Genomic DNA, 21672 nt, shown 5'->3' on the forward strand with positions numbered 1-21672 from the left:
TATCAGCCAAACCGCGTCCGTCACGTCGAGCACGCATATAACGAAAAGATACTCTCTCGGTGGAGGTGAAAGGAAGATCATCTCATTCGTGGGTAATGGCTAAGGAAATTTTCGACGTGATAATTATAGCGCCTTTTGAATTTCTAAATCCATGGAGTGAAGCTCATGTACAAAATGATTAAGGAAAACCATACAATAATTAGATAAGACAAAAGCAAAGAGGGTGACGGTGGTGCGGCGCTACCGTAGCCACTCCCAAATACCATTCCAAAGTAAGCTCCATCACCGCTGCTGCTGGACCCCGAACCGGACCCACCACCGTTGAATCCTGGGTACGCCATGCTCAGACTGTTATCCCTGTCACAATCGACACCCAAGTCAGTACTGCATCAGCAATCACTCAAATCACATGGGCAGCGGCCCGCTTCAGACGACTTTTACACTTCATTTTCATCATTATTACTAATAGTTGTTTGATCCTCGGTCCATGAAGATACATGCTCATCCATCCATGTGCCTTGAATTTCTACACACGGGTCTATGATTTACTGTGAAATTCTAACCCTGTCGCATTTTTCTTCCAAGGGGTGCCATTGTCACCAAAAAAAAAAAAAACCAACTCTTTATGCTTTTTAGTACAATATCACTACTTTTTTATATATATATTTCAAATGCTATAATAGCCGAATCTTCCTTAATGGATCCATCTTTTCAGCATCGGGGCAACACAGCCGGTCAGGAAAAGACGACCTGCAATATATACGAGAAAAAGAATCCACAAGATCTCTTGGTGCCAACCTTGGATATAAATTACAGTAATGGGCCATCCAAGAAGGTTTGAAAAGTGTTATTAAACCATTCGTCAACATTCGGCGCCTCGATCAGCATGCTTTTGTGACTTTTGGTGTATAATCGACTCATGATAGGTCCCAGCAAATAAAAGACCTTGTCTAGCATGTGCATGCAGCTTGTACTTACATTAAATGCTCCATGACTGGCCCATTAGCTTCTAATAGGCGTTATGCGAGGAAACGGATTGGCTACTCCCCCTGCCACCAGCCTATGTGGTCCCCACCATGATGTATGTCTTTCATCCATGCCATCCATCTATTTTTCTAGATCATTTTAGGGTATGAGACCAAAAAAGAGGTATATCCCAATCTCAAGTGGACCACGTTACAGGAAACAATGTTGAATCAACATCGACCATTAACAACTTTTTGAGGGCCATAAAAGTTTTGGATCAAGCTGATATTTATTTTTTCCCTTCATCTACGTCTGTATGACCTAATCAACAGATTGGATGTCAAATAAACAGTACAATGGGCCTCAGGAGGATTTTAATGGTGGATATCCAATCATTATTGTTTTCCTGTGGTGTGGTCAATCTAAGATTTATATCCCTCTCATTTTCGGATCAAGCCATAAAATGATCTGTAAAAATGGCTGAACAGCATGGATGAAACACATACATCATGGTGGGGCCCACAGAGCACCGTCCACCAGCCACCGGGCTAGTGGCAGGGGAGTAGCCAATCCGTTCCCTATACCAGATCAGGTTCATTCGTCGGGTGGGACTACACAGGAACAATCCTTGTACCCGAAACAATGGCTGTCTAGTAACATGGCAGGTGGGCCACATGTGTAGGTTGAATATGATATCAGCCATTTTGCCAAATTGCCTACTTTCAGACAAGTATGACCTAGTTGGACCACCAAAGTCAATAGGCCAGCACATTCTTTCTAAAACGCCACTTGATGAATGACTCGCTTCGCACGCAAACATCTGTGGAAAAGGATGTGTGCACAATGAAGTGGGCCCATTTCCAAATATTATATATTTAAAAGATTTTTTTAAAAAATAAAAATAAAAGGGAGACCGAAATAATATCTTAAAATTTCCTTAGATTGTTTTACTTTTATGGACTTTATATCCTGTGAGGTTATATAAAAAGGAAAGCGTTATTTGATACTCTGACGGCATGCTAAACTTGATACGCAGGCACTTCAAAACGATACAAGTGGCATGCATTATTTCATATTAAACCAGCTAAATTGTATAATTCACTGTCACCTAGCTACAGTCTAAATATTAGATTAGTTGCACCATCCTATCCTCTGATTCGTGGACACTTGTTCGTTGAGATAGATCATTGGATATTTTTCATTGTCAACCGTTCAATAAATGTCCACAAATCTGATAATAAGATAAAATAAATAAATAGATAGATAGATAAATGTAAGTTTTAGTTTATAATAGATCTAAATTTGTATGCATAAATTGGACCGTTTAGTTTTAATTAGGTTTATCCATCGCACTCTACCGGAAGTGTACCATTTTTTTCTTTCCTCCATAAAGAATGTGGGCCCAGTAAATTAGCTGGCAAGCATCAGCCAGGGAATGTACATGCATTGGCTGGGAATAAAGAGAAAACATGGTTACTGTGGTGGATACCATCCGTACTCATGCGTGTCGTGTACGGCATGCATGTGATCCATCCAGAGCATCCAAACCGTGAGCCCCGCTCTAAATGGATCACAGCATATACCGTTTTGAGGATCTTAAAAGTCTGATTGACAGCCATTGAATGGAATGTTAAGAAATCAAGGGTCCACAGTGCAATTTCAACTAGCCAATAAACAGCAGTCTCACAGTCGGTCTTAGCAGCGATTAAGGAAACAAATTTCAGATTATGGACCCTAGAGTAGAAAACATTATTTGAACGGTTTTGATTGAGATATAAAGGTAACACGTGTGATTAGTCCTGCGCATGTGTTTGAATTGTGGTACCTTGTCAGCTCTTTGTAAAACAACCATGCGAATAAAATGACGCGCTCTGCATGGAACATGGCAGGGGCATTTTATATTGTTTGAAAAGGACTTTGAACAGAACTGTATAGAAGAGATTTACTATCTCCACATCCATGGTCCATATAGCAACCCTTTACACGCAGCACACGCCCACCTGGCACCAGCTTCGCACGTATGCTGGGTATCGGAGCAGAACATGATGTGGACTGCCTTGAAGATCCTCTGGCAAAAAATCAGGGACACGGATTGGGCATGAAACCCGCGCCGCACCAACCGTCTTTTTAAAGATTTTTTTAGGATTTATTTGGGCAATCAAATCTCACCACATCATTTCATTAACCTTGGAGGTAGTTTGGGTTTCACTTGTCAATCGGCATTCCAAAATTAGGTAAGGCGTCTCATCAGGGTGGCCCACCTGATAGCTAAACCAGCATTGGCAAAGCCGGCAGGGCGTATCATGTGTGGTGCGTCGTAGTATCTAAAATTTTCAAAAGAATTGATACATGCACCAGTCGCTTTTGGTTTTTCATGGAAATACTTTTTCAACTTTGATGGTTGGAATATACGGCCGCTTAACAATTGCGGACCTTGTGGCTCCAATTACATCGTGTGACTCATTTCCGATAGGTGGTGACTCATAAATCAATCCAATTGGACTATTATAAGATCCTATTAATGGACACCTTTGAAAGAAAAAAAAAAAAAAAAAAAACTAATCCTCTCCTTCGTGTAGATCACATTCCGTGCTGTGGCTTATGATCGAAACTATCGGACTTAAAATAAATAAATAAATCACAAGACTGGTGGATGAACAACACCCAAAGGGCTTAAAAGCACAGCATAATCTCTTTTATTCGGGGCTTCCTTTTATTTTCGTTTCTTTTTCTTTCTACTTTTTTCTTTCTTTTTCTTTCTTTTTCTCCTCATCAACATAGTAGAAATATTATTTCCATGCACCCGTAGAAGTGGAATCGTTAGAAGGTTCAATCTCAGCCGTACAACAGGAGGGGCTAGGCCCCAATTAATGGGGACTTGATTGTTATCTTTTTAGCCTATAAATATAGCTCATTTTAACCGTCCATTGGATGTAGAACAATCGGCTCGTCAGGACAGCCTTTCAGAGTTTGTGTGGTTTATTAGTATTATTATTATTATTTTATAGATCACCTAAAGTGGGCCCCATGGCTTAGATAGGGTTAATTTCATACAATTGTCGATTGCATGAGCATGAACCATCACACTTTTTAGAGTATAATGTAGAAAGTAGAAAGATGCAAATGATAAAGTGCAGGCCGGACCACCAGCTCCTCAAATAAAAATCTTCATAAGAAAATAAAATAAAAATAAAAAATAAAAAAGTAGATATGGACGTAACCGAAAAGGCTGAAAACCAAGCCTCTGGGCCCATGAGATTCTGAAAGCACGGGGCAGCTCAAATATCTATGGAGGAGGAACCTAAAGGAAGGAAAAGAGAAAAACATGTTGTGTGAACCCGCTCCATTGCATATTGCACGTCTTCTTTGTCCCAAATGTGGAAACAAGCCACGCATTAGTGGATCCGAACGGACCTTGATTCCATCCTCACTGTATGTGTACCAATGTTTCAAAACTCAAGGCTTATTCCATCAACAGGTGGCCACAACGTACAAAACATGGTGGACTTAGAATTTGGACTGTTAATTTATTTCTTTTCTAGTACATTGTGTCCCACCCGAGGTTTTCTAGACATGACATCTATGCCATGAGATCATCGGATGAGATGAATCACTCGTGAATGATACGGCTGCATTAGCTTGAAACAGCTCAATGCAGTGTTGAGATGTGGAGCCACATCTGGACAGGGCCACTCGACTAGTTGAGTGCCCTACTCGACCGGTCGAGTAGCCCACTCAACCAGTTGATGACTGACTCGACTCAAAGTCCAGCGAGCATTAGGTTTTGGGTTCTAAGGTGCTCAACCAGTCGAGGCCCATGCTCGACCAATCGAGTAGCCTGCTCGACCAGTTGAGGTTACGCAGATTCGTTTCCGGATTTTGTATGGACTACAGATTTTTGAGTCGATTTTCACAGAAGTACCAAAGAGAAGTTGCCTAAACTATAAATAGGGGTCCGTAAGGCTTTTCTAGGGTAAGGGGAGTTATTCTAAAGTGTGAGCAAAGGGTTTTCTCTATACATCCAATGAAAAAGGTTAGTATATTGCTTGTAATCTCGTTTTCTTCATAGTGGAAGTTTGCACCAGTGGTTTTTTACCCTTAGTTGGAATTTTTCCACGTATATCTTGTCTTCTGGTTTGTTTGGTATGCCTTGATTCTACTTCTAGATTATATTTCTTTCTGTTTATCGTTTGTGAGTGAGACCAGAGATTGGATCTCAGTTCACTGCGTTGTTGGCGTGCTGGACAACAACTGATATAAGAGCTATTGGTTTAGTTCTATTGAGAGCAATGATGGTAGAAGGGAAAACTAGAATTGAGAAGTTTGATGGTTCAAACTTTGCCTTCTGAAAGATTCACATGGAGGATTATCTGTATCAGAAGGACCTCTATATTCCTCTAGGAGGAAAAGAGATGAAACCAGAAAAGATGATAGATGATGAATGGTTTTTATTAGATCGGAAGGCTTTAGGAACGATCCGACTCTCTTTGTCTAAGAGCGTCGCCTTCAATATATACAAGGTGAAAACCACAAAAGAATTAATGGAAGCCCTAGCTACGATGTATGAAAAACTATCAGCGTCCAATAAGGTTCATCTCATGAAACAACTATTCAACATGAAGATGTCAGATGGTGGGAGCGTGGCTAAACATCTAAATGAGTTCAACACAATCACGAGCCAGTTGGAATTCGTTGGCATTATCTTTTAGGATGAGGTCAAAGCGTTATTGATCTTGTCTAGTTTGCTAAACAGTTGGGATGGTTTGGTGATTGCTGTGAGCAATTCTTCAAGGTCGACAAAGCTGAAATTTGAGGATGTGGCCGGTCTAATTCTAAGCGAAGAATCTACAAGGCATCGGGAGTTTCAGGGGATACAGGGAATGCGTTAAACATTGAAGGAAGAGAAAGATTGATTAACAAATGAGGCAATAACCACGGACGTTCTAAGTCGAGGAAGAAGTCTAAGGGACCGAAAGACAAAGATGGGTGTTGGCATTGCGCAAGAAGGGGCACATGAAACGTGATTACAGATCACTTAAGAAACAAGAAGGAATCTCTCAAGGCGGGAATGATTCAGTGAATTTATCTGAGGAAAGTGACACAGAGACGTTGATCTTATCTCTTGACGCAAGGAATGAGTCTTGGGTTATAGATTCGGGTGCTTCGTTTCATGTCACTTCATGTAAGGAAGTTTTGCGTGATTATGTATCAGGTGACTTTAGGAGAGTCTACCTGGGTGATGATGAGACGTGCAGTATCGTTGGAAAGGGAGACGTTCATATAAATCAGAAAGACGAAACAACTTTGAAATTGAAGGATGTCAGACATGTACCAAGTTTGAAATAGAATTTTATCTCAGTAGGACAATTAGCAGATTCCAGATATGTGACGACCTTCACTAACGATTCCTGGAAGATCACAAAAAATGTCTTGGTGATATCTCGAGACAAGAAGGAATGTACTTTGTACATAACTTCAGGATCGTATAATTCACTCGCAATCACATCAACTGGAGTGAATGGGCAGTTATGGTATCAAAGGTTAGGACATATGAGTGAGAAATGGATGAAAGTGTTATTATTAAAAGGGAAGCTACCAGGGTTGAAGTCTATTGACTTGGAATTCTACAAAGACTGCGTGTATGGCAAGTAGAAGAGGGTAAGTTTCAAGAAAACAAGACGCGCTCCAAAGATACATCTGTTAGAGCTTGTACACACTGATGCGTGGGAACCGGCACAAGTATTATCTCTTGGTGGCTCACATTATTTTGTTTCTTTTATTGATGATGCTAGTAGAAAACTGTGAGTCTATTTCTTAAAGCATAAATCTGATATATTTGATGTATTTACGAAGTGAAAAGTAATGGTAGAAAACGAGACAGGTAAAACAGTAAAATGTCTCAGAACAGATAATGGTGGAGAATAATGTGTAAGAGATTTGAGGCGTATTGTGCAGCAAATGGAATCAAACATCAGAAAACGATTTCAGGGACACCGCAATAAAATGGTATGGCTGAGCGTATTAACAGGACCATCCTTGAGCGCACCAGGAGCATGAAGCTACATGCAAGGTTGCCCAAGACGTTTTGGGCAAATGCAATGAATACTACTGCATATCTCATCAACAGAAGTCCATCAGCACTATTGGATGGTGGGCTACCAGAAGAAACGTGGATTGGGAAAGAAGTGAACCTTGCACATCTTAGAGTATTCGGTTGCACTTCATATGTTCACATTGATATAGAACACAGAAACAAGCTAGATGCGAAGTCCAGGAGAAGCACGTTTATAGGCTACTGGCAGCATGATTTTGGCTACAAGTTTTTGGATACAGAAAATAGAAAAATCATCAGAAGCAAAGATGTAGTCTTCAATGAAAAAGTGATGCATAAGGACTATGAAGGAAAATCAGGCCGAGGAGAAAGAATTTGTAGAGTTAAAAGAGTTACTGGACACGGGTGTTACAGCGCCACAGAATGATCATGCACAAGAGTATTATGAGGTAGAGCCACAGACACCGGTTGTGAGGAGGTCTACTCAGAAGAGGAGACCCACGGTCCGATACTCACCCTCCTTACATTATCTATTGCTGACAGATAATGGTGAACCAGAGTGTTTTGAAGAGGCATTAGAGTCAGATACACGAGTTAAGTGGGAGCAGGCCATGGATGATGAGATGGACTCTCTTGAGTCTAATCGTACATGGGAGCTAGTCACTCTACCCAAGGGTAAGAAAGCTCTTCATAACAAGTGGATTTACAGACTGAAGGAGGAGCACGATGGTTTAAAACGGTACAAGGCTAGATTGGTTATGAAAGGGTTTCAACAAAAGACAGGTATTGATTTTCCTGAAATATTTTCACTTGTGGTGAAAATGTCTACGATTTGCATGGTCTTGAGTATAGTGGCTATAGATGACCTACATCTAGAGTAGTTAGATGTTAAGACAGTCTTTCTTCATGGGGACATTGAAGAAAAGATATGCATGCATCAGCTGACAGGATACGTGGCAACAGTAAATGAGAACAAGGTGTATAGACTGAAGAAGAGTCTATATGGCCTGAAGCAGACCCCGAGGCAGTGGTACAAGAAGTTCGACAGTTTCATATTGGGAAACGGTTACAGGAGATGTCATGCAGACTACTGTTGCTATTTAAAGAAGTTTGATACGTCATACATTATCCTTCTTCTGTACATTTATGATATGCTTGTGGTCGGATCAAGCATGAAGGATATCTCAGATCTCAAAAAACAACTATCTAACAAATTTGCCATGAAGGATTTAAGAGCTGCAAAACAAATCCTAGGCATGAGGATAAAGCGTGACACGGAAAATAAGAAATTGGCTTTGTCATAAGCAGAGTACATAGCCAAGGTACTTGATCGATTTAATATGGGAGGTGCTAAGCCGGTTAGTACTTTATTAGCCAACCACTTTAAGCTTTCTAAGGAGCAAGGTGCAAAGACGCAGGAGGAACGAGACTACATCGCTAAAGTCCTATACGCGTTAACTATTGGGAGTTTTATGTATGCTATGGTGAGCACGAGGCCAGACATTGCTCAAGCAGTGAGACTTGTTAATAGGTTCATGAACAACCCCGAGAAGGAACATTGATAAGTTGTGAAGTAGATACTCAGATACCTGGTAGATACTGTGGATATAGGGTTGTGTTATGGTGGATCGGAAATCAAGCTACAAGGCTACGTAGATTCAAATTTGGCAGGAGATATCGACAGCAGAAGAAGCACTACTAGTTATGTCTTTACTTTGGGTAGTGTTGCAGTCAGTTGGGTCTCTCAGTAACAGAAGATAATATCTATCGGTACGACAGAAACAGAATATGTTGCAGCTATAGAAGCGTGCAAGGAAATGGTGTGGATGCAAGGTTTCATGAAATAGTTGGGTAAGACGCAAGCAGATTGCAAGCTGTACAGTGACAGTTAGAGTGCAATACACTTGGCTAAGAATTCAGCCTTTCATTCAAGGACCAAGCATATTGACATCAGATATCACTTCATACGTTCGTTACTGGAAGATAGATCGATTATTTTGGAGAAGATTCATACAAGTGAAAATCCTGCGGATATGCTGACCAAGGCGGTCACACGGGAGAAGCTGAAGATCTGTTCAGCTTTGATTGGTCTTCAAACGTGAAGATGGGGAGGTGGTGCACTCCGGATGTAGAAGACGAAGGTTTATGGTGATGTGTCTCCAAGTGGGAGATTGTTGAGATATGGAGCTACATCTAGACAGGGTCGCTCGACCAGTTGAGTGCCCTGCTCAACTGGTCGAGTAGCCCACTCGACCAGCCGAGAATTGGCTCGACTCAAAGTCCAGCAAGCATCAGGTTTTAGGTTCTGAGGTGCTCGACCAGTCAAGGCCCATGCTCGACCAATCGAGGGTCCGCTCGACCAGTCGAGGTTATGCAAATTCGTTTTTGAATTTTACACGGACTGCGGATTTTTGAGTCGATTTTTGCAGAGGTGCGAAAGGGAAGTTGCCTAAACTATAAATAGGGGTCCCTAGGGCTTTTCTAGGGTAAGGGGAGTTATTCTAAAATATGGACAAAGGGTTTTCTCTATACATCCAAGGGAAAAGGTTATTATATTACTTGTAATCTCGTTTTCTTCATAGTGGAAGTTTGCACCCGTGGTTTTTTACCCTCAGTTGGGGTTTTTTCACGTATATCTTGTCTTGTGGTTTGTTTTGTATGCTTTGATTCTACTTTTAGATTATATTTCTTTCTGTTTATCGTTTGTGGGTGAGACCGGAGATTGGATCTCGGTTCAATGCATTGTTAGCGTGTTACGCAACATGCAGGGAGTTGTATTAATGGTGACTGATAGAGATACAGAACATAAATCAGTTTGAAGACTTTGGTGTCAATGAGCTAGGCGGTTTTCGACCCAGTAAACTTTGGAAAGGAATAATACAACGGTCCACATTTGGATTGAGAATTAGCATACACATTTCACATGCGTTGTGAAAGGTTGACACCGTTTAGTGGTAAAAACATATTTTAGTTTAATTAATTTTCAAGATATGAAAATAAAATGCCTTGTTTCTAAGAATTAGCCCCCTTTTCACAACTCTAATCACTAAAACAACTAATCCATCGTCAAAAAATGTTTAATCATAAATATATTAAAACTAACCAAGACTAAAAGTATCATATGTACTCTTTTATTTTATTTTATTTGTTTATTTTTCACATATCATATATAAAATACTTGAAAAAAAAAAAAGATAAGATAAGACCCTTACAATCTTGGTTCGTTTTGATTGTCAGTGACCTCTGGTCTAACTAAAGTTATAACCTTTAATAAAGTGAAATGAATTCATATAGCCAGCCCCAATTACTCAGGGATAGCTTCAATGAGATGATGATGAAGTATCATTTCTATTTTTCTATCAACGATGTCTACAGTGTACATGGTTTTGAATTCTACCAAGTTGACGCAGGGATGGACATGATGAGGTCGATCACCATCTTCCTCAACGATAAATACTCCAAATCCACAGAGCTTCTCTGGACTCCTTACAGAGACTTCTCGAATCCACGAGGAAAGAAATCAAGAAAAATATAAATAAATTCTATAAAATTCATAATTTAATTGATTAATCCCTAATGTGTCTCCTTATACTATTAATAAAAAATAAATAAACAAAAATTCGTAATTACCAAAAATAGCAAAATTCTAACGCTAATAAAAATTCTAATGCTAATAAAATTCTTCTAAAACTAAATTTCTAAAAATAAAAATTTCAAATAAACTTTTACTAGAAGAGTCCTAACTAACATAATTACAAGTTCTTTATAAAAGGGAAGAAAATCTAAAACTCTAAAAGTAGAAAAAATATTAAAAATTAAGAATTACTAAAAATAATAAAATTTTCCTAAAAATTCGTTTTTTGAGCTGAAAGTGCACGTTTTCTGACAAAACAAATAGATGTGAGCCACTATGTGGGTCGGTTCACCTCGGATGGCCCGTTTCATTATAGATTGATAGGTTGTGCGCCCCATAACGATACTCGGATCAAATGTTACGATCAATTTATGGTCCACCTTCTTTTGGCCTAACCATGCTAGGAGCGTATCTGTAATACATTCTACATCAGACCCCTCCACTTGAATACATTCTACATCAGACCCCTCCACTTGAAAAAAAAAAAAAAAACTCGTCCTCGAGTTACTCAAGGGACTTGGCTCATGATTCTGAAATAACTTCTGATGCTGATGTTTATTAACCCCTTTCTTGTACTTGACATTAGGCTCTTGAGCTAACACAATGCATGTACTTGTACTTTCCTTGACTTGACTAGTACCAGTTAGTTCCTTCACTTCTACCTTCAAGATCTAATATTCTTTCTGATAATGTAGGCAATTAGGTAGACTTATCCCTGTGACAAGATCAACGTGGTTTTGTATATCTCATATAGGAGACAATTTATTAGGGAGTTCATCGAGTACAATCACCTTGAACTCCTGCAACATTGGTTTCAAATCCTCTGGGATGTTCATAAGCTCCACATATTTTTTATTTTCGACTAATGCATCTTCATCTCCTGTTTTCTCATATTGTTTTACGAAATCATGTTTGGGTATGAGAGACTGTTCCTTAACTTTAGAAGTCTTGGGTTGGTTCTCAGTTCCCAGAAACGATGCCAATTTTTCTACCATTTTTAGTAAATTTAAATACGTTATCCCGACCTCTATGCGCAGCAATAGCATCAATATTATTTTGTTATGGTCAACCAAGTAACATATGACAACCTTCCATGTTAACTACATCACAAAGTACTCGATCTTTATAATTTTTACAAAATGAAAATAAGACAGTGCATTGTTCGGTTACCTCTGTTTTGTTGACCTCCTTGATCCATCCAATCGCGTACGGAAATCGATGCTTTTCTATTTTCAGTTGCAGTTTTTCCGCTATTATTTTCGACACGAGATTCTCACTACTCCAGACATCGATGATCGCATTACAGACTTTTTGGCTTATAATACACCTTGTTCGACAGATGTTGTCTCGTTGTAAATCTATTTCTACATTTGGCATGTATAACGGCTTCCTCATGATTAAAGTGGTGACCTACAATTTACCATCATCTGATGGTGCTCTGCAGAAATCGAGGTTGTATTGTACAACAACCACGGGCAATTGAGCTTCACTTTAAGCTTGAAGCGGAATTAGCGCATCCGCAATACGATTAAGGGTTGCCTGCAGCCCTTGCATAGTCAACTGACTCTCTCGATAGAAAGCTTCCATTCTTTCCGAAAGATAACGAATCTTTGTATCATCGTTTATAGGATCTTCATTGTTTATCATCGGCCCGAGGAGAATCATCGCTCTGATACCAATTGACGCAGGAATGAATGTGATGAGGTCTATCACCGTCTTCCTCAAGGGGGGATAACTACTTCGAATCCATGAAGCTTCTTTGGATTCCTCACAGAGACTTCTCGAATCCACGAGGAAAAATATAAACTAGAAATAATTCTAAAAAGTTGAAATAAATTTGTTTAGGAATTTATTGAATATTGATAGATGAAATAAATTTGTTGAATATTGATAGTTGAAATAAATGAGTCTACAACCCTTTAAATACAGATACCAAGACTTGGAATAAGTTCAGGAATTAAACTGTAACTAAAACTCCCTAAAATTCATAACTTACTATAAATAGTAAATTTTTAATTTATAGAAACAGTCTTATGTGGCTTAATTATGTTATTCTCCTAATTTTTCTAAACAATTTTCATGCCGGACGCAACTGCTAAAGCCCAATGGATGAAGAGTTATAATCAAACTAAAACTTACTATCTATAGTAAAAACGGACTTAAATGTGGAATTCAACCGTCGATATGATGGAATCTCGCAAATTCGGTTTGGGCAACCTGGCAGGTTGGCTAAAGTACCTCGTCCTACTCCAAAATCATATATGATACGTCGAATAACTCATTCTGATTTGCGAGATATGCATGTTTTAAGGTTCTAACTGTCTCGATGACTTCTGCCTCCGATCAGGCCTTCTCTGATTCATCTTGGACATGAAAGTGTCTGTGACCCGCTCTACATCACAAGTGCGGACCGTGGTTCAATAATCCTGACCATTTGTCTATTGTTTTCTCACCATGTATAGACTACCCCTTGAAAGTGCCTTGGAAGGCCAATCATACCCTTTCAACTTGAGGTCGCCCAAGTTGTCCATAAAGAAGATAAATACATTAATGGTCCATGCACAACTGAAAAACGATCCTGGTATTAATGATGGCTGCGATCGTCCAATATGAGAATTTTTTTTTTGGGCATGCATCATTGCCACACAACAAACCAATTATTTTGATTAGTGAACTACAGCGCCACAGGTTAGAAACAATTAACCTTCGTACTCATGCTGACAGAAGGAAGGTACACCTAATATGGAACTCGGGCCAATTTGGTTAGCTGTAAATCCCTATGTACTACGGTAAATAAGTAAACGATGGATTACTTGGTATTTGTTATAAGTCAACGGATTGGGAAAGAATATCATGTAAATGCAAACTCTATAAGCCCATCATGATGTATGTGTTTTATCTACACTGATCATTCATTTTGTTAGATTATTTTAGGGCACAAGCCAAAAAATGAGACGGATCCAAAACTTCTCTAGCCTTCAAGAAGTTTTCAGTGGCAGACATTTAATCTTCATTGTTTTCTGTAATGTGGTCCACTTGAGATTTTGATCCACCTTATCTTTGAGCTCACGTCATAAAATGATATGAAAAAAATAAATGGATAGCATGATTAATAACATATACATGATGGTAGGCTATCAGTAGTTTTTTTTTTTTTTTTTTGGGTAGCTTGTTAGTACACACCCATGTCAGTACAACATTATTCACAATAAATTACAACATTAGTCTACCAGTTGAGCTATGGATCTGAGTGTATCAGTTACAACACTAGTTTTACTTAATTTTAGAGGTGAAATTCGAAGCTAAACCAAGCAAGGAGCACTTGTCATGATTGCTTGTTTACCACTGTTTACATGCATTCATAGCTAACCAAACCGAAGAATGCCTATGACCGAGTAAAGATAATCTTTGGGCTTAACATAAACTAAAACATGTAACGGCTTTTTCTTTTCCTTTTTCAGTAAGTATGCATAGGTACACAGCATTTGTGAACGTGGCATGCATGCACCTCAAATCAAACGGTCAAAATAGGGAGGTGGATTCTGTGTGTGTTATAACTCAAACGTCAGACTCAACTGAGTGCACATCCAACAAGGTTTTAAAAGAAATACAGTCAGCACTTTAAATTAAAAAACAAAGGTTAGATGATCTGAATTTGTTGGTAGGCCACATAGACATTGCACATGTGGCAGGTGATCTATCAATCGGAGCACCCATCAACTAGGTCCCATGATATAGATGGTTTATAATTTAAAAATATAACACACATTACACGATCCTATCCATCACCACCATGAATTTAATCTGTGAACATTTGCCCCCTGATCGTGTCTCTTACTACTCACTTGGAGACTCACTGATCAGACAGCAAGAATCATCGGATCCACATCCGTTTCCAACTACTTTCCATGGACAATATGGGTAAGTAGATATACGGATTTTATTGGTGCATCATCATGTCCACATGTACTGTACATGTAGAGAGATGGCTCTGGCCGTCACATGGCTGGGACCCCGAAACCAATGATGTGGGTGGTTCCTTGACCGTGGAGCCTACCTTGATGTATGCATGGTACATCTACCTCATTAATCCGTTTTTAATTTTGCCAACTCATTTTATACTATAAATCTCAGGTAGACTGAACCACCGAATGACTATTAAAAAACTTTTCATGAGCTACAGAAGTTAGGAATGAAGTTGATAGTAATGTCTTTTCTTCATTCAGGTTTGTGTGACTTTATCAAATAAACATTAGTGGGCCTACACGCGTTCAATGATCACTCTTTCATATGTTGTGCTCCACCTGAGATTTGTACCTACTTCATTTTTCCGTTGGCAAAACAGATGGATGGTGTATATATACAGCCCCACGGTCAGTAGATCACCCACATCACTGGTTCCGGAGCCAGCCAAACCTCCCCCAGATGACTACTCTAATTTATTAATGGAAGGGACAGATGCCTGCTTTAGCAGGGTCAGCTGCTGGTCAGAAGAAATTGAAACAGACGTACGAAAACGCTTAGTCCGAGGTGGCTAAACCGTCTACAGGCGCGGATTAGGTGTTACTCGGGTAACAGCTTAGTGGGTGTTACCCTTGCTATACATCCTACCTAGATGATATCTTGTATATCCACTCCATCCATTTGTTTTTCCTGCCCATTTTAGGAGGCGAACCCAAACATTAAGTATATCCAAATCTCAGGTGGACCACATCACAAGAAACAGTGATGATTGAACACTCACCATTAAAAACTTCCCAAGGCCCACTTTAAACAGATCAGTAATGTTTATTTGTCATCCAAGCCATTGATAAGGTCAACCAAAACACTGAATGAAGGTAACATACAAAGATTAGATTGATACAAAATTTCGTGGGCTTTTAATGGTCATTCACCACTTTTTCCAGTGGTGTTTTGGATCTGCTTGAGTTTTGGAAAAACATACTGAAATGAGCTGAAAAAACGGATGGGTGGCGTGGATATGAAACACATTCATCAAGGCAGTCCTCACACGGTAAGGGTAACAGCTTATCCGCTCCCAATCTCGACAGTCGGGTGCTCTATTGCCATTGGATGAGGGGAAGCTAACGTCAAAAAAAGGGGACGTGGATTTCCTGCGAAAGCCAAGGATGCTGTTTGGGGGCCATTACTATGTTTTTGGGAAATGTATTCCGTTCATCCGTTTGGTGAGCTCATTTTAGGAAAATCGACCAAAAATGAGGTGGATCCAAACTTTACTAAAGTGGTCCACACGAGAGGGAAAATTGGGGAAAGAAATACCTACCGTTGAAATCTTTTTGGGCTCCACCTTGATGTTTATATGCCATCCAAACCGTTTATAAGGTTATTAACACAGAGATGAAGTGAAAATACAAAAAATTTAGCCTGAAAGAAAGCTTTTATGGTCATGAGAATGTTTCAACGGTTCTAACTGACTCCCTAATGTTTCCTCTCGTGTGGATTGTCCTAAAATTATCTTGTAAAACGGATGAACGGAGTATATTTCCCAAAAACAATGGTGGTGGCCCCCACCCAGCGTCCTTGCGCAGGAACTTCCTGCGAAATGCTTTCGCAGGAAATCCGCGTCCAAAAAAAGTCGAGAGCCCCTTTCTCTACAATCCAATGGGAGGCAAGCAACTTCCATCGGACTTGTGACAACCGTACAACTCAACGGACCGAGCATCCCAAGTGTCACTCACATAATCACTATCCCGCAACTTGTCCACTTGGCTGATATGGACGACCGTTACTTTCCTGGTGTAACATCGATTACAGTAACCGAAGCTTTGTTGGGCCCCACCACCCTGATGTCAGTGTTATATCCATTCCGTCCATCACTCGTGCCAGCCCATGTTAACACGTTTTCTCACAAAATCAGGCAGAATCAAAACTCATCTGGACTAGGGGATTAAATTCCCACCACCTTTTGAATTAGGCGCCTGTATATTTGTATTTTACCTTCATATCCCTTCCCACCTTTTGAACGGATTAGATGGCATATAAGCATCATGGTGGACCCCACGATAGTGACGTTTCCATTCTCGTGATCATGTCCCAAAATGAAGTCACGAAATAGATAAACAGAGCGGATATAATACAGACACCAGGGTGGGTGGACCCCCCCCCCCCCCCCCCCCCACAGAGCTTAGGGTAACTGGAGATTCCCCTCGTACAAAAGTGGCGTCCGATGTGCACAAAGGTCTAAGCTCCTGATCACATAGACCCCACAGTTTAAAAACAGAAGACAAACGGTGAAACTTTGAAGCTAGTGCCGCTCATCAAGTGGACCACAAGTATGCAGCAAGCGGAGATTTCGACTTGAGTGCTGCCCTCCAGAGAAAAGAACAGTAGCTCACCCTTCTGCCCTAACACATGATGATCGAGGTCGTTTACCTAGACGGCCCCCCAGTGCAAGTGTCTTAGGAAAAACGAAAATATCTAACATGTAGTGCTGATTCACTGTCAATTAGTGCGGCGAAATACTTGTCGCGTTTAACATTTTCCTTTTATTTTATTTTTTTTAAACGTTTTTACTGTTGCTTCGATATCTTACGAAAAAAGAAGAAAGAATTCAAGAAATATCAAATAAAAATTGAAATGACGACATCAAACACTGTAAAAGCTGAAAAAAGGTTTTGCGATCATGTTACATGTCTTCGTACGGACATGAGGAGGCGTTACTTTTGCCTGTTTGGATCCGAGGCCAAAAATCAGGCTAATTCAACACACGCGTGTGCTACACCACGAGAACGGAAGACACGAGAGAAGTCCCACAGTTAAAATGGTCTAAAATTGTCTGTGGGATCTACTGTCGTGTGTGTGTACGCGCGCCATCCAATCCACTAACCTGACACAACATACTAGGATGAATTGAATCCCTGAAAACAGGACATTCCAAGACCTATGTAGGCCACTGACTTTACACCGTTCCCTGTGTGTGGCCCGCCCCAACTCTTACTGACATTTAAGATCTACAGCGAAAATGTTACAATCCATCTGTTGGATGGGTGGATCCAATGCACATTTGTCCCAAGTAGCAATCAATTATCACAAGTCAGGTACTCCACTCGAAAGCAGCCTGGCGGGGTCCATTTGCCTTTAAGTGACTGTTATAAAATGGAGGGATTTTTATTTTTATTTTTATTTTTTTTACGAGAATTGTTATCACATGGAGGGAGTTTCGAGTCGAAAATATTTAACAAACAGTCTTCTATGACGCTGAGTAAGCTCCCAGTGCCCTAATTGGACCACTAGTCCCAGCACCATAGTCATCAATGAAGGCCGTTGGGCTTAGCATGATAAACTGAAAGCGACCCTAGCAATCTGATTTTTTGGACAGTTAAAATCATGGACGATCATTAGATTACATTCTGGGACAATTTTTAAACGGCCATGATAACTCTTACAGGAGAAGACCCATAGCCTATCCATTTTTCTGTCTGCCACTGGCTAACATTTTACTTCTTAGCCGGCCGTTTCTATGCACTTTGACTGCTTAATATTTTGAGAAATTGTATATTGGTCTAACCGGATTAAACTTTCCTGTACGAAGTCGCTTTTTGGACCAGTTGGCATCCACCTCACCTGGCTAGACCCTACATTAGGTCCAGTGCACCATCATAGGATTCCTTGAAAAAATAATCCTGATCGGCTGATCTAAACCATCAATGGACAAGATCATTTGTAGATTTCATGTCCTCAGTCAAACAAGTCTCGATTACCCCGACTATTTTGATTTTCACACCATAATCCACGAGGAGTGGACTGGAACTAATGGGCGGTCCAAGACAGGGCATCGAAACACTAACTAATCCAAACGAAACATCGTGCATGGAAGGTAACGACAGTCGATTCATTGGACCACTTGTCCAAGTATATTTGCTAGTTGGAAGCTGGTCCACTTGTTTCGCTTTTCTTCCTGGTTACGGGATTATGATTTCGATAATCATGGACTAGAAGAAAAATGAAAAATAAATAAATAAATATAATATAAATAAATAAAAGAAAGAGAAGACTGGGGTACCTGGTCCCACCCAAGACACCAGCGTTCATCGTAAGCTGATCAATGAGCGCTGCCGATTTCGGCTCCACACTTGAAGCTTTTGCATACGTGGCCCCTAACCCCTCTCCTGAGGGCACGAAGAAGGCCCCATTCACCATTACATCTCCTTCTGTTCTCCAATTCCACCCAGTCCAGTCTTTCTCATCTGTATCCACCCTCTTTGTAACCTGGCTCATTTCCAAAATAGAATTTGTGGGTGAATGATGAAATCACAAACGTAAACAGAACACCCAAAAAAATAAAAAATAAAAAATAAAAAATAAAAATTGTATGGATGTTATCTAATAAAAGAAACCCAAAAAGAAAAAAGAAAACAGAGAATGAAGATGAAAAGATAAGAAGAAAACCTCCTTGGCATATGGATTTGTTGGGGCCATGTACCGATTGCCCTGGCTATTGATGGTGGGGTTGGCACTCCCACCAATTGCATACATCTCCCATTGAGTGAAGTCATTATTCACAACATGGATGTATCCAAGCCTACATCTCGGCATCCTCTGCACTAACGCCTCCCCAAAATGGTTGAATGCAATCGTCACCTGCATTGCCGAGTCAGGCAGGTAGCCGTCGCTATGCCCGAGCAGCATCACCTCATTGTGGTGGGAGAAGTAGTTATTGGATATCGTGATCCCAGTCGATCCCATGATCGCATCAATAAGGCCATCCGCGCAGTAGGAAAGGGAGCAATGGTCTACCCATATATCCCGCGCCCCGAATATAGATATCCCATCTCCGTCCGACTTAGTCCTCCACCCATAGTGCGTGGGGCTCGACCGTACATTTGCATTGCCCTTAGGCACGCAGTGGTGGATGTGGATGTTGTGGATAATCACATTGCTCACATACTGCAGCGTTATGCATCCCCCACCCGCAATATGTACATTTGCGCCCCGACCATCGATTGTCTTGAAGCTGTTTACAATCAGCTCCTCCTTGAGTCGAATCAGCATATTCCCGGCAAACGTGATCCACAAAGGCTCTGATTGTATCACCGCGTAGCGTAGTGTCCCCGGCGCAGGATTAACTGCGTCGCGGTCCGACGAGTCGGTCACAACGTACATCTGCCCGCTCTTTCCCCCCATGGCATTCTGCCCGAACCCGATCCCACAGTCAGCTAGCCGCTGCCGGTTGCTCTGCCAGTTGGTGTCACACCTCCAGCAGTCGTCTATTGGATTTCCAGTCAGGCATGATGACGGCGATGAAGACCAATCCGCATATCCTCCCAATAACATTCGCCTCTTTCTCCCCACAGATTCTTCCACTCTTCTGTTCAACGAAATGCCCGAACCAAAATCAGAAAACCCTCTTTCGAAAAAAAAAAAACCTAGTTGGAAGAGAAAGAAGAGACTATACCTTTGGACGTCATGGACAACGGATTCAGGATCTGGCAGGGGTTGAAGGAGAGTAAAGTTAGGAGGGATCGCTGAAGCGGAAGAAGCGAAGGCATTGGCAAGCCACATTAGCAGAATGTAGGTTCTGAGGAGCATCTTGGATGATGCAGCCTAACCTCTGCCTTTTCTTCTTCCTGACTCTTTAAAAGAAAAAGGGTGGAAACCCCAACCTGGAGATGGGCTGTTTCTTGGAGGAGACAGAGAGGAGGAATAACAATAATTTGGGAAAATGGGGGGTTATTTTTATAACGATGTTCTATTAGTATGCCTTCCACACCGATTTTTTCTTTTCTTTTTTATTATTTTATTTATTTTAGAAGATAAGAGAGGAAATAAACGATAAAAGAGGTAGGGTCTTAGGGAGGGAGCCCATCGCCTCCCAACTCCCTCTATCTCTTCCCGTAATTCCTATCGTAATTCCTATCTTGGTTGTTAATTATTCGATGGCTTTTCGGCTTAAAAAGGGGGAAATTTCATTCCAAAAGGTCAAAAAGGGAGGGGAAAGGAATCCTGTTGCTTATTCGTTTTTCGAAGCTCTCCTCTTATTTCTTTTTCTTTTTTTATTGATTTTCCGATGCTGCGGTGATAATTCACCCTACGTTTTTGAAAAGGGAGTTACTTGATACTGCGGCGGGGTTTGATGCTCGATACTGCGTAGCAATCAGAAGCTATATAGGTCCCAAAATCAGTTTGGTATAAAAAGCCCAAACTCTAATTCAAGATACCCTTTTTGTTGAGATAGGAATGCTGTATCTTCTCACTTTAACGGCACCCTGTTCATACAAGCATAATTTTTTATTCATGATAAATCTAAACTGTATCAACATTTGAACCATTTACTTTGAATTATTGTATTCTACATGTATAACTTATAAGCAATTTATAAGTGCTTTTGCATCAACGATCTTACTTTCGTCGCAATATTAAAAATAAAGAAACCTCTCTCGAAAAGACTGGTTACATACCATGACTGAGCCATTGATAAAGTCATATTCCTGCCATGTTCATCATGCAATTGGTGTTTCAGTTATGGTCCTTGACAACTGTATTCGAGAATTTGACAGGTCCCCATCATTTTCAAAATGGTGGTAACCTGTGATAAGAATGCATCCTTTGTAGATATAAGATAGACCTTTCGACATGGTCCAAGCCAGACATCTCAACCAGTTAATTACTTGATTGGCAAATAATAATAATAAAAAAGAAAACCTTTATGGGACGGTTCTAATTTTCTAATTAATGGATATTTTCTCACTAAATGTGACATGTTGCTGAGTTTAGTGTTCTTTTGCATGTCACTTGTTTATGTTTGATGTAACTGTGTTAGATGTAGCAACACAAATAATGCTCTGTGGTAGCAAAATTTTAATAAAAGACAAATGGGAAATCTTTTCCCCTATTTTAATGACTAAATTTGATTAGATTTGAAAAATCATGAGTAGCTTAAAAAAGATAAGTTCGCTCAATTAATGTCATGCAACACGTGTCACGTATCTCACTCACATGATTGAATCGACAACTTACCTTAGTGGCCTCATGGCTAATAATGAGTAATTACTGAAATACG

General features: G+C 40.3%; 1 protein-coding gene and 1 long non-coding RNA gene across 2 annotated transcripts; both read right to left on the reverse strand.

The window, feature by feature from the left end:
• Positions 1-96: 96 nt before the first annotated feature.
• On the reverse strand, positions 97-20523 carry LOC131251275 (probable pectate lyase 5). The gene is made up of 4 exons (XM_058251897.1): positions 20068-20523; positions 19062-19980; positions 18676-18881; positions 97-357 (listed from the first exon to the last, which is right to left on the reverse strand). The coding sequence occupies exons 1-4, from the start codon at positions 20199-20201 to the stop codon at positions 144-146; spliced, it is 1473 nt and encodes a 490-aa protein (XP_058107880.1). The 5' UTR covers positions 20202-20523; the 3' UTR covers positions 97-143.
• On the reverse strand, positions 17519-18659 carry LOC131251276 (uncharacterized). Its single transcript, XR_009173712.1, has 2 exons — positions 18053-18659; positions 17519-17955 (listed from the first exon to the last, which is right to left on the reverse strand). It is a non-coding gene; the product is annotated as an uncharacterized LOC131251276 (long non-coding RNA).
• Positions 20524-21672: the final 1149 nt, after the last annotated feature.

Source organism: Magnolia sinica, chromosome 7 (genome assembly GCF_029962835.1).
Source record: "Magnolia sinica isolate HGM2019 chromosome 7, MsV1, whole genome shotgun sequence".
In the NCBI taxonomy this organism is placed as follows: Eukaryota; Viridiplantae; Streptophyta; class Magnoliopsida; order Magnoliales; family Magnoliaceae; genus Magnolia; species Magnolia sinica.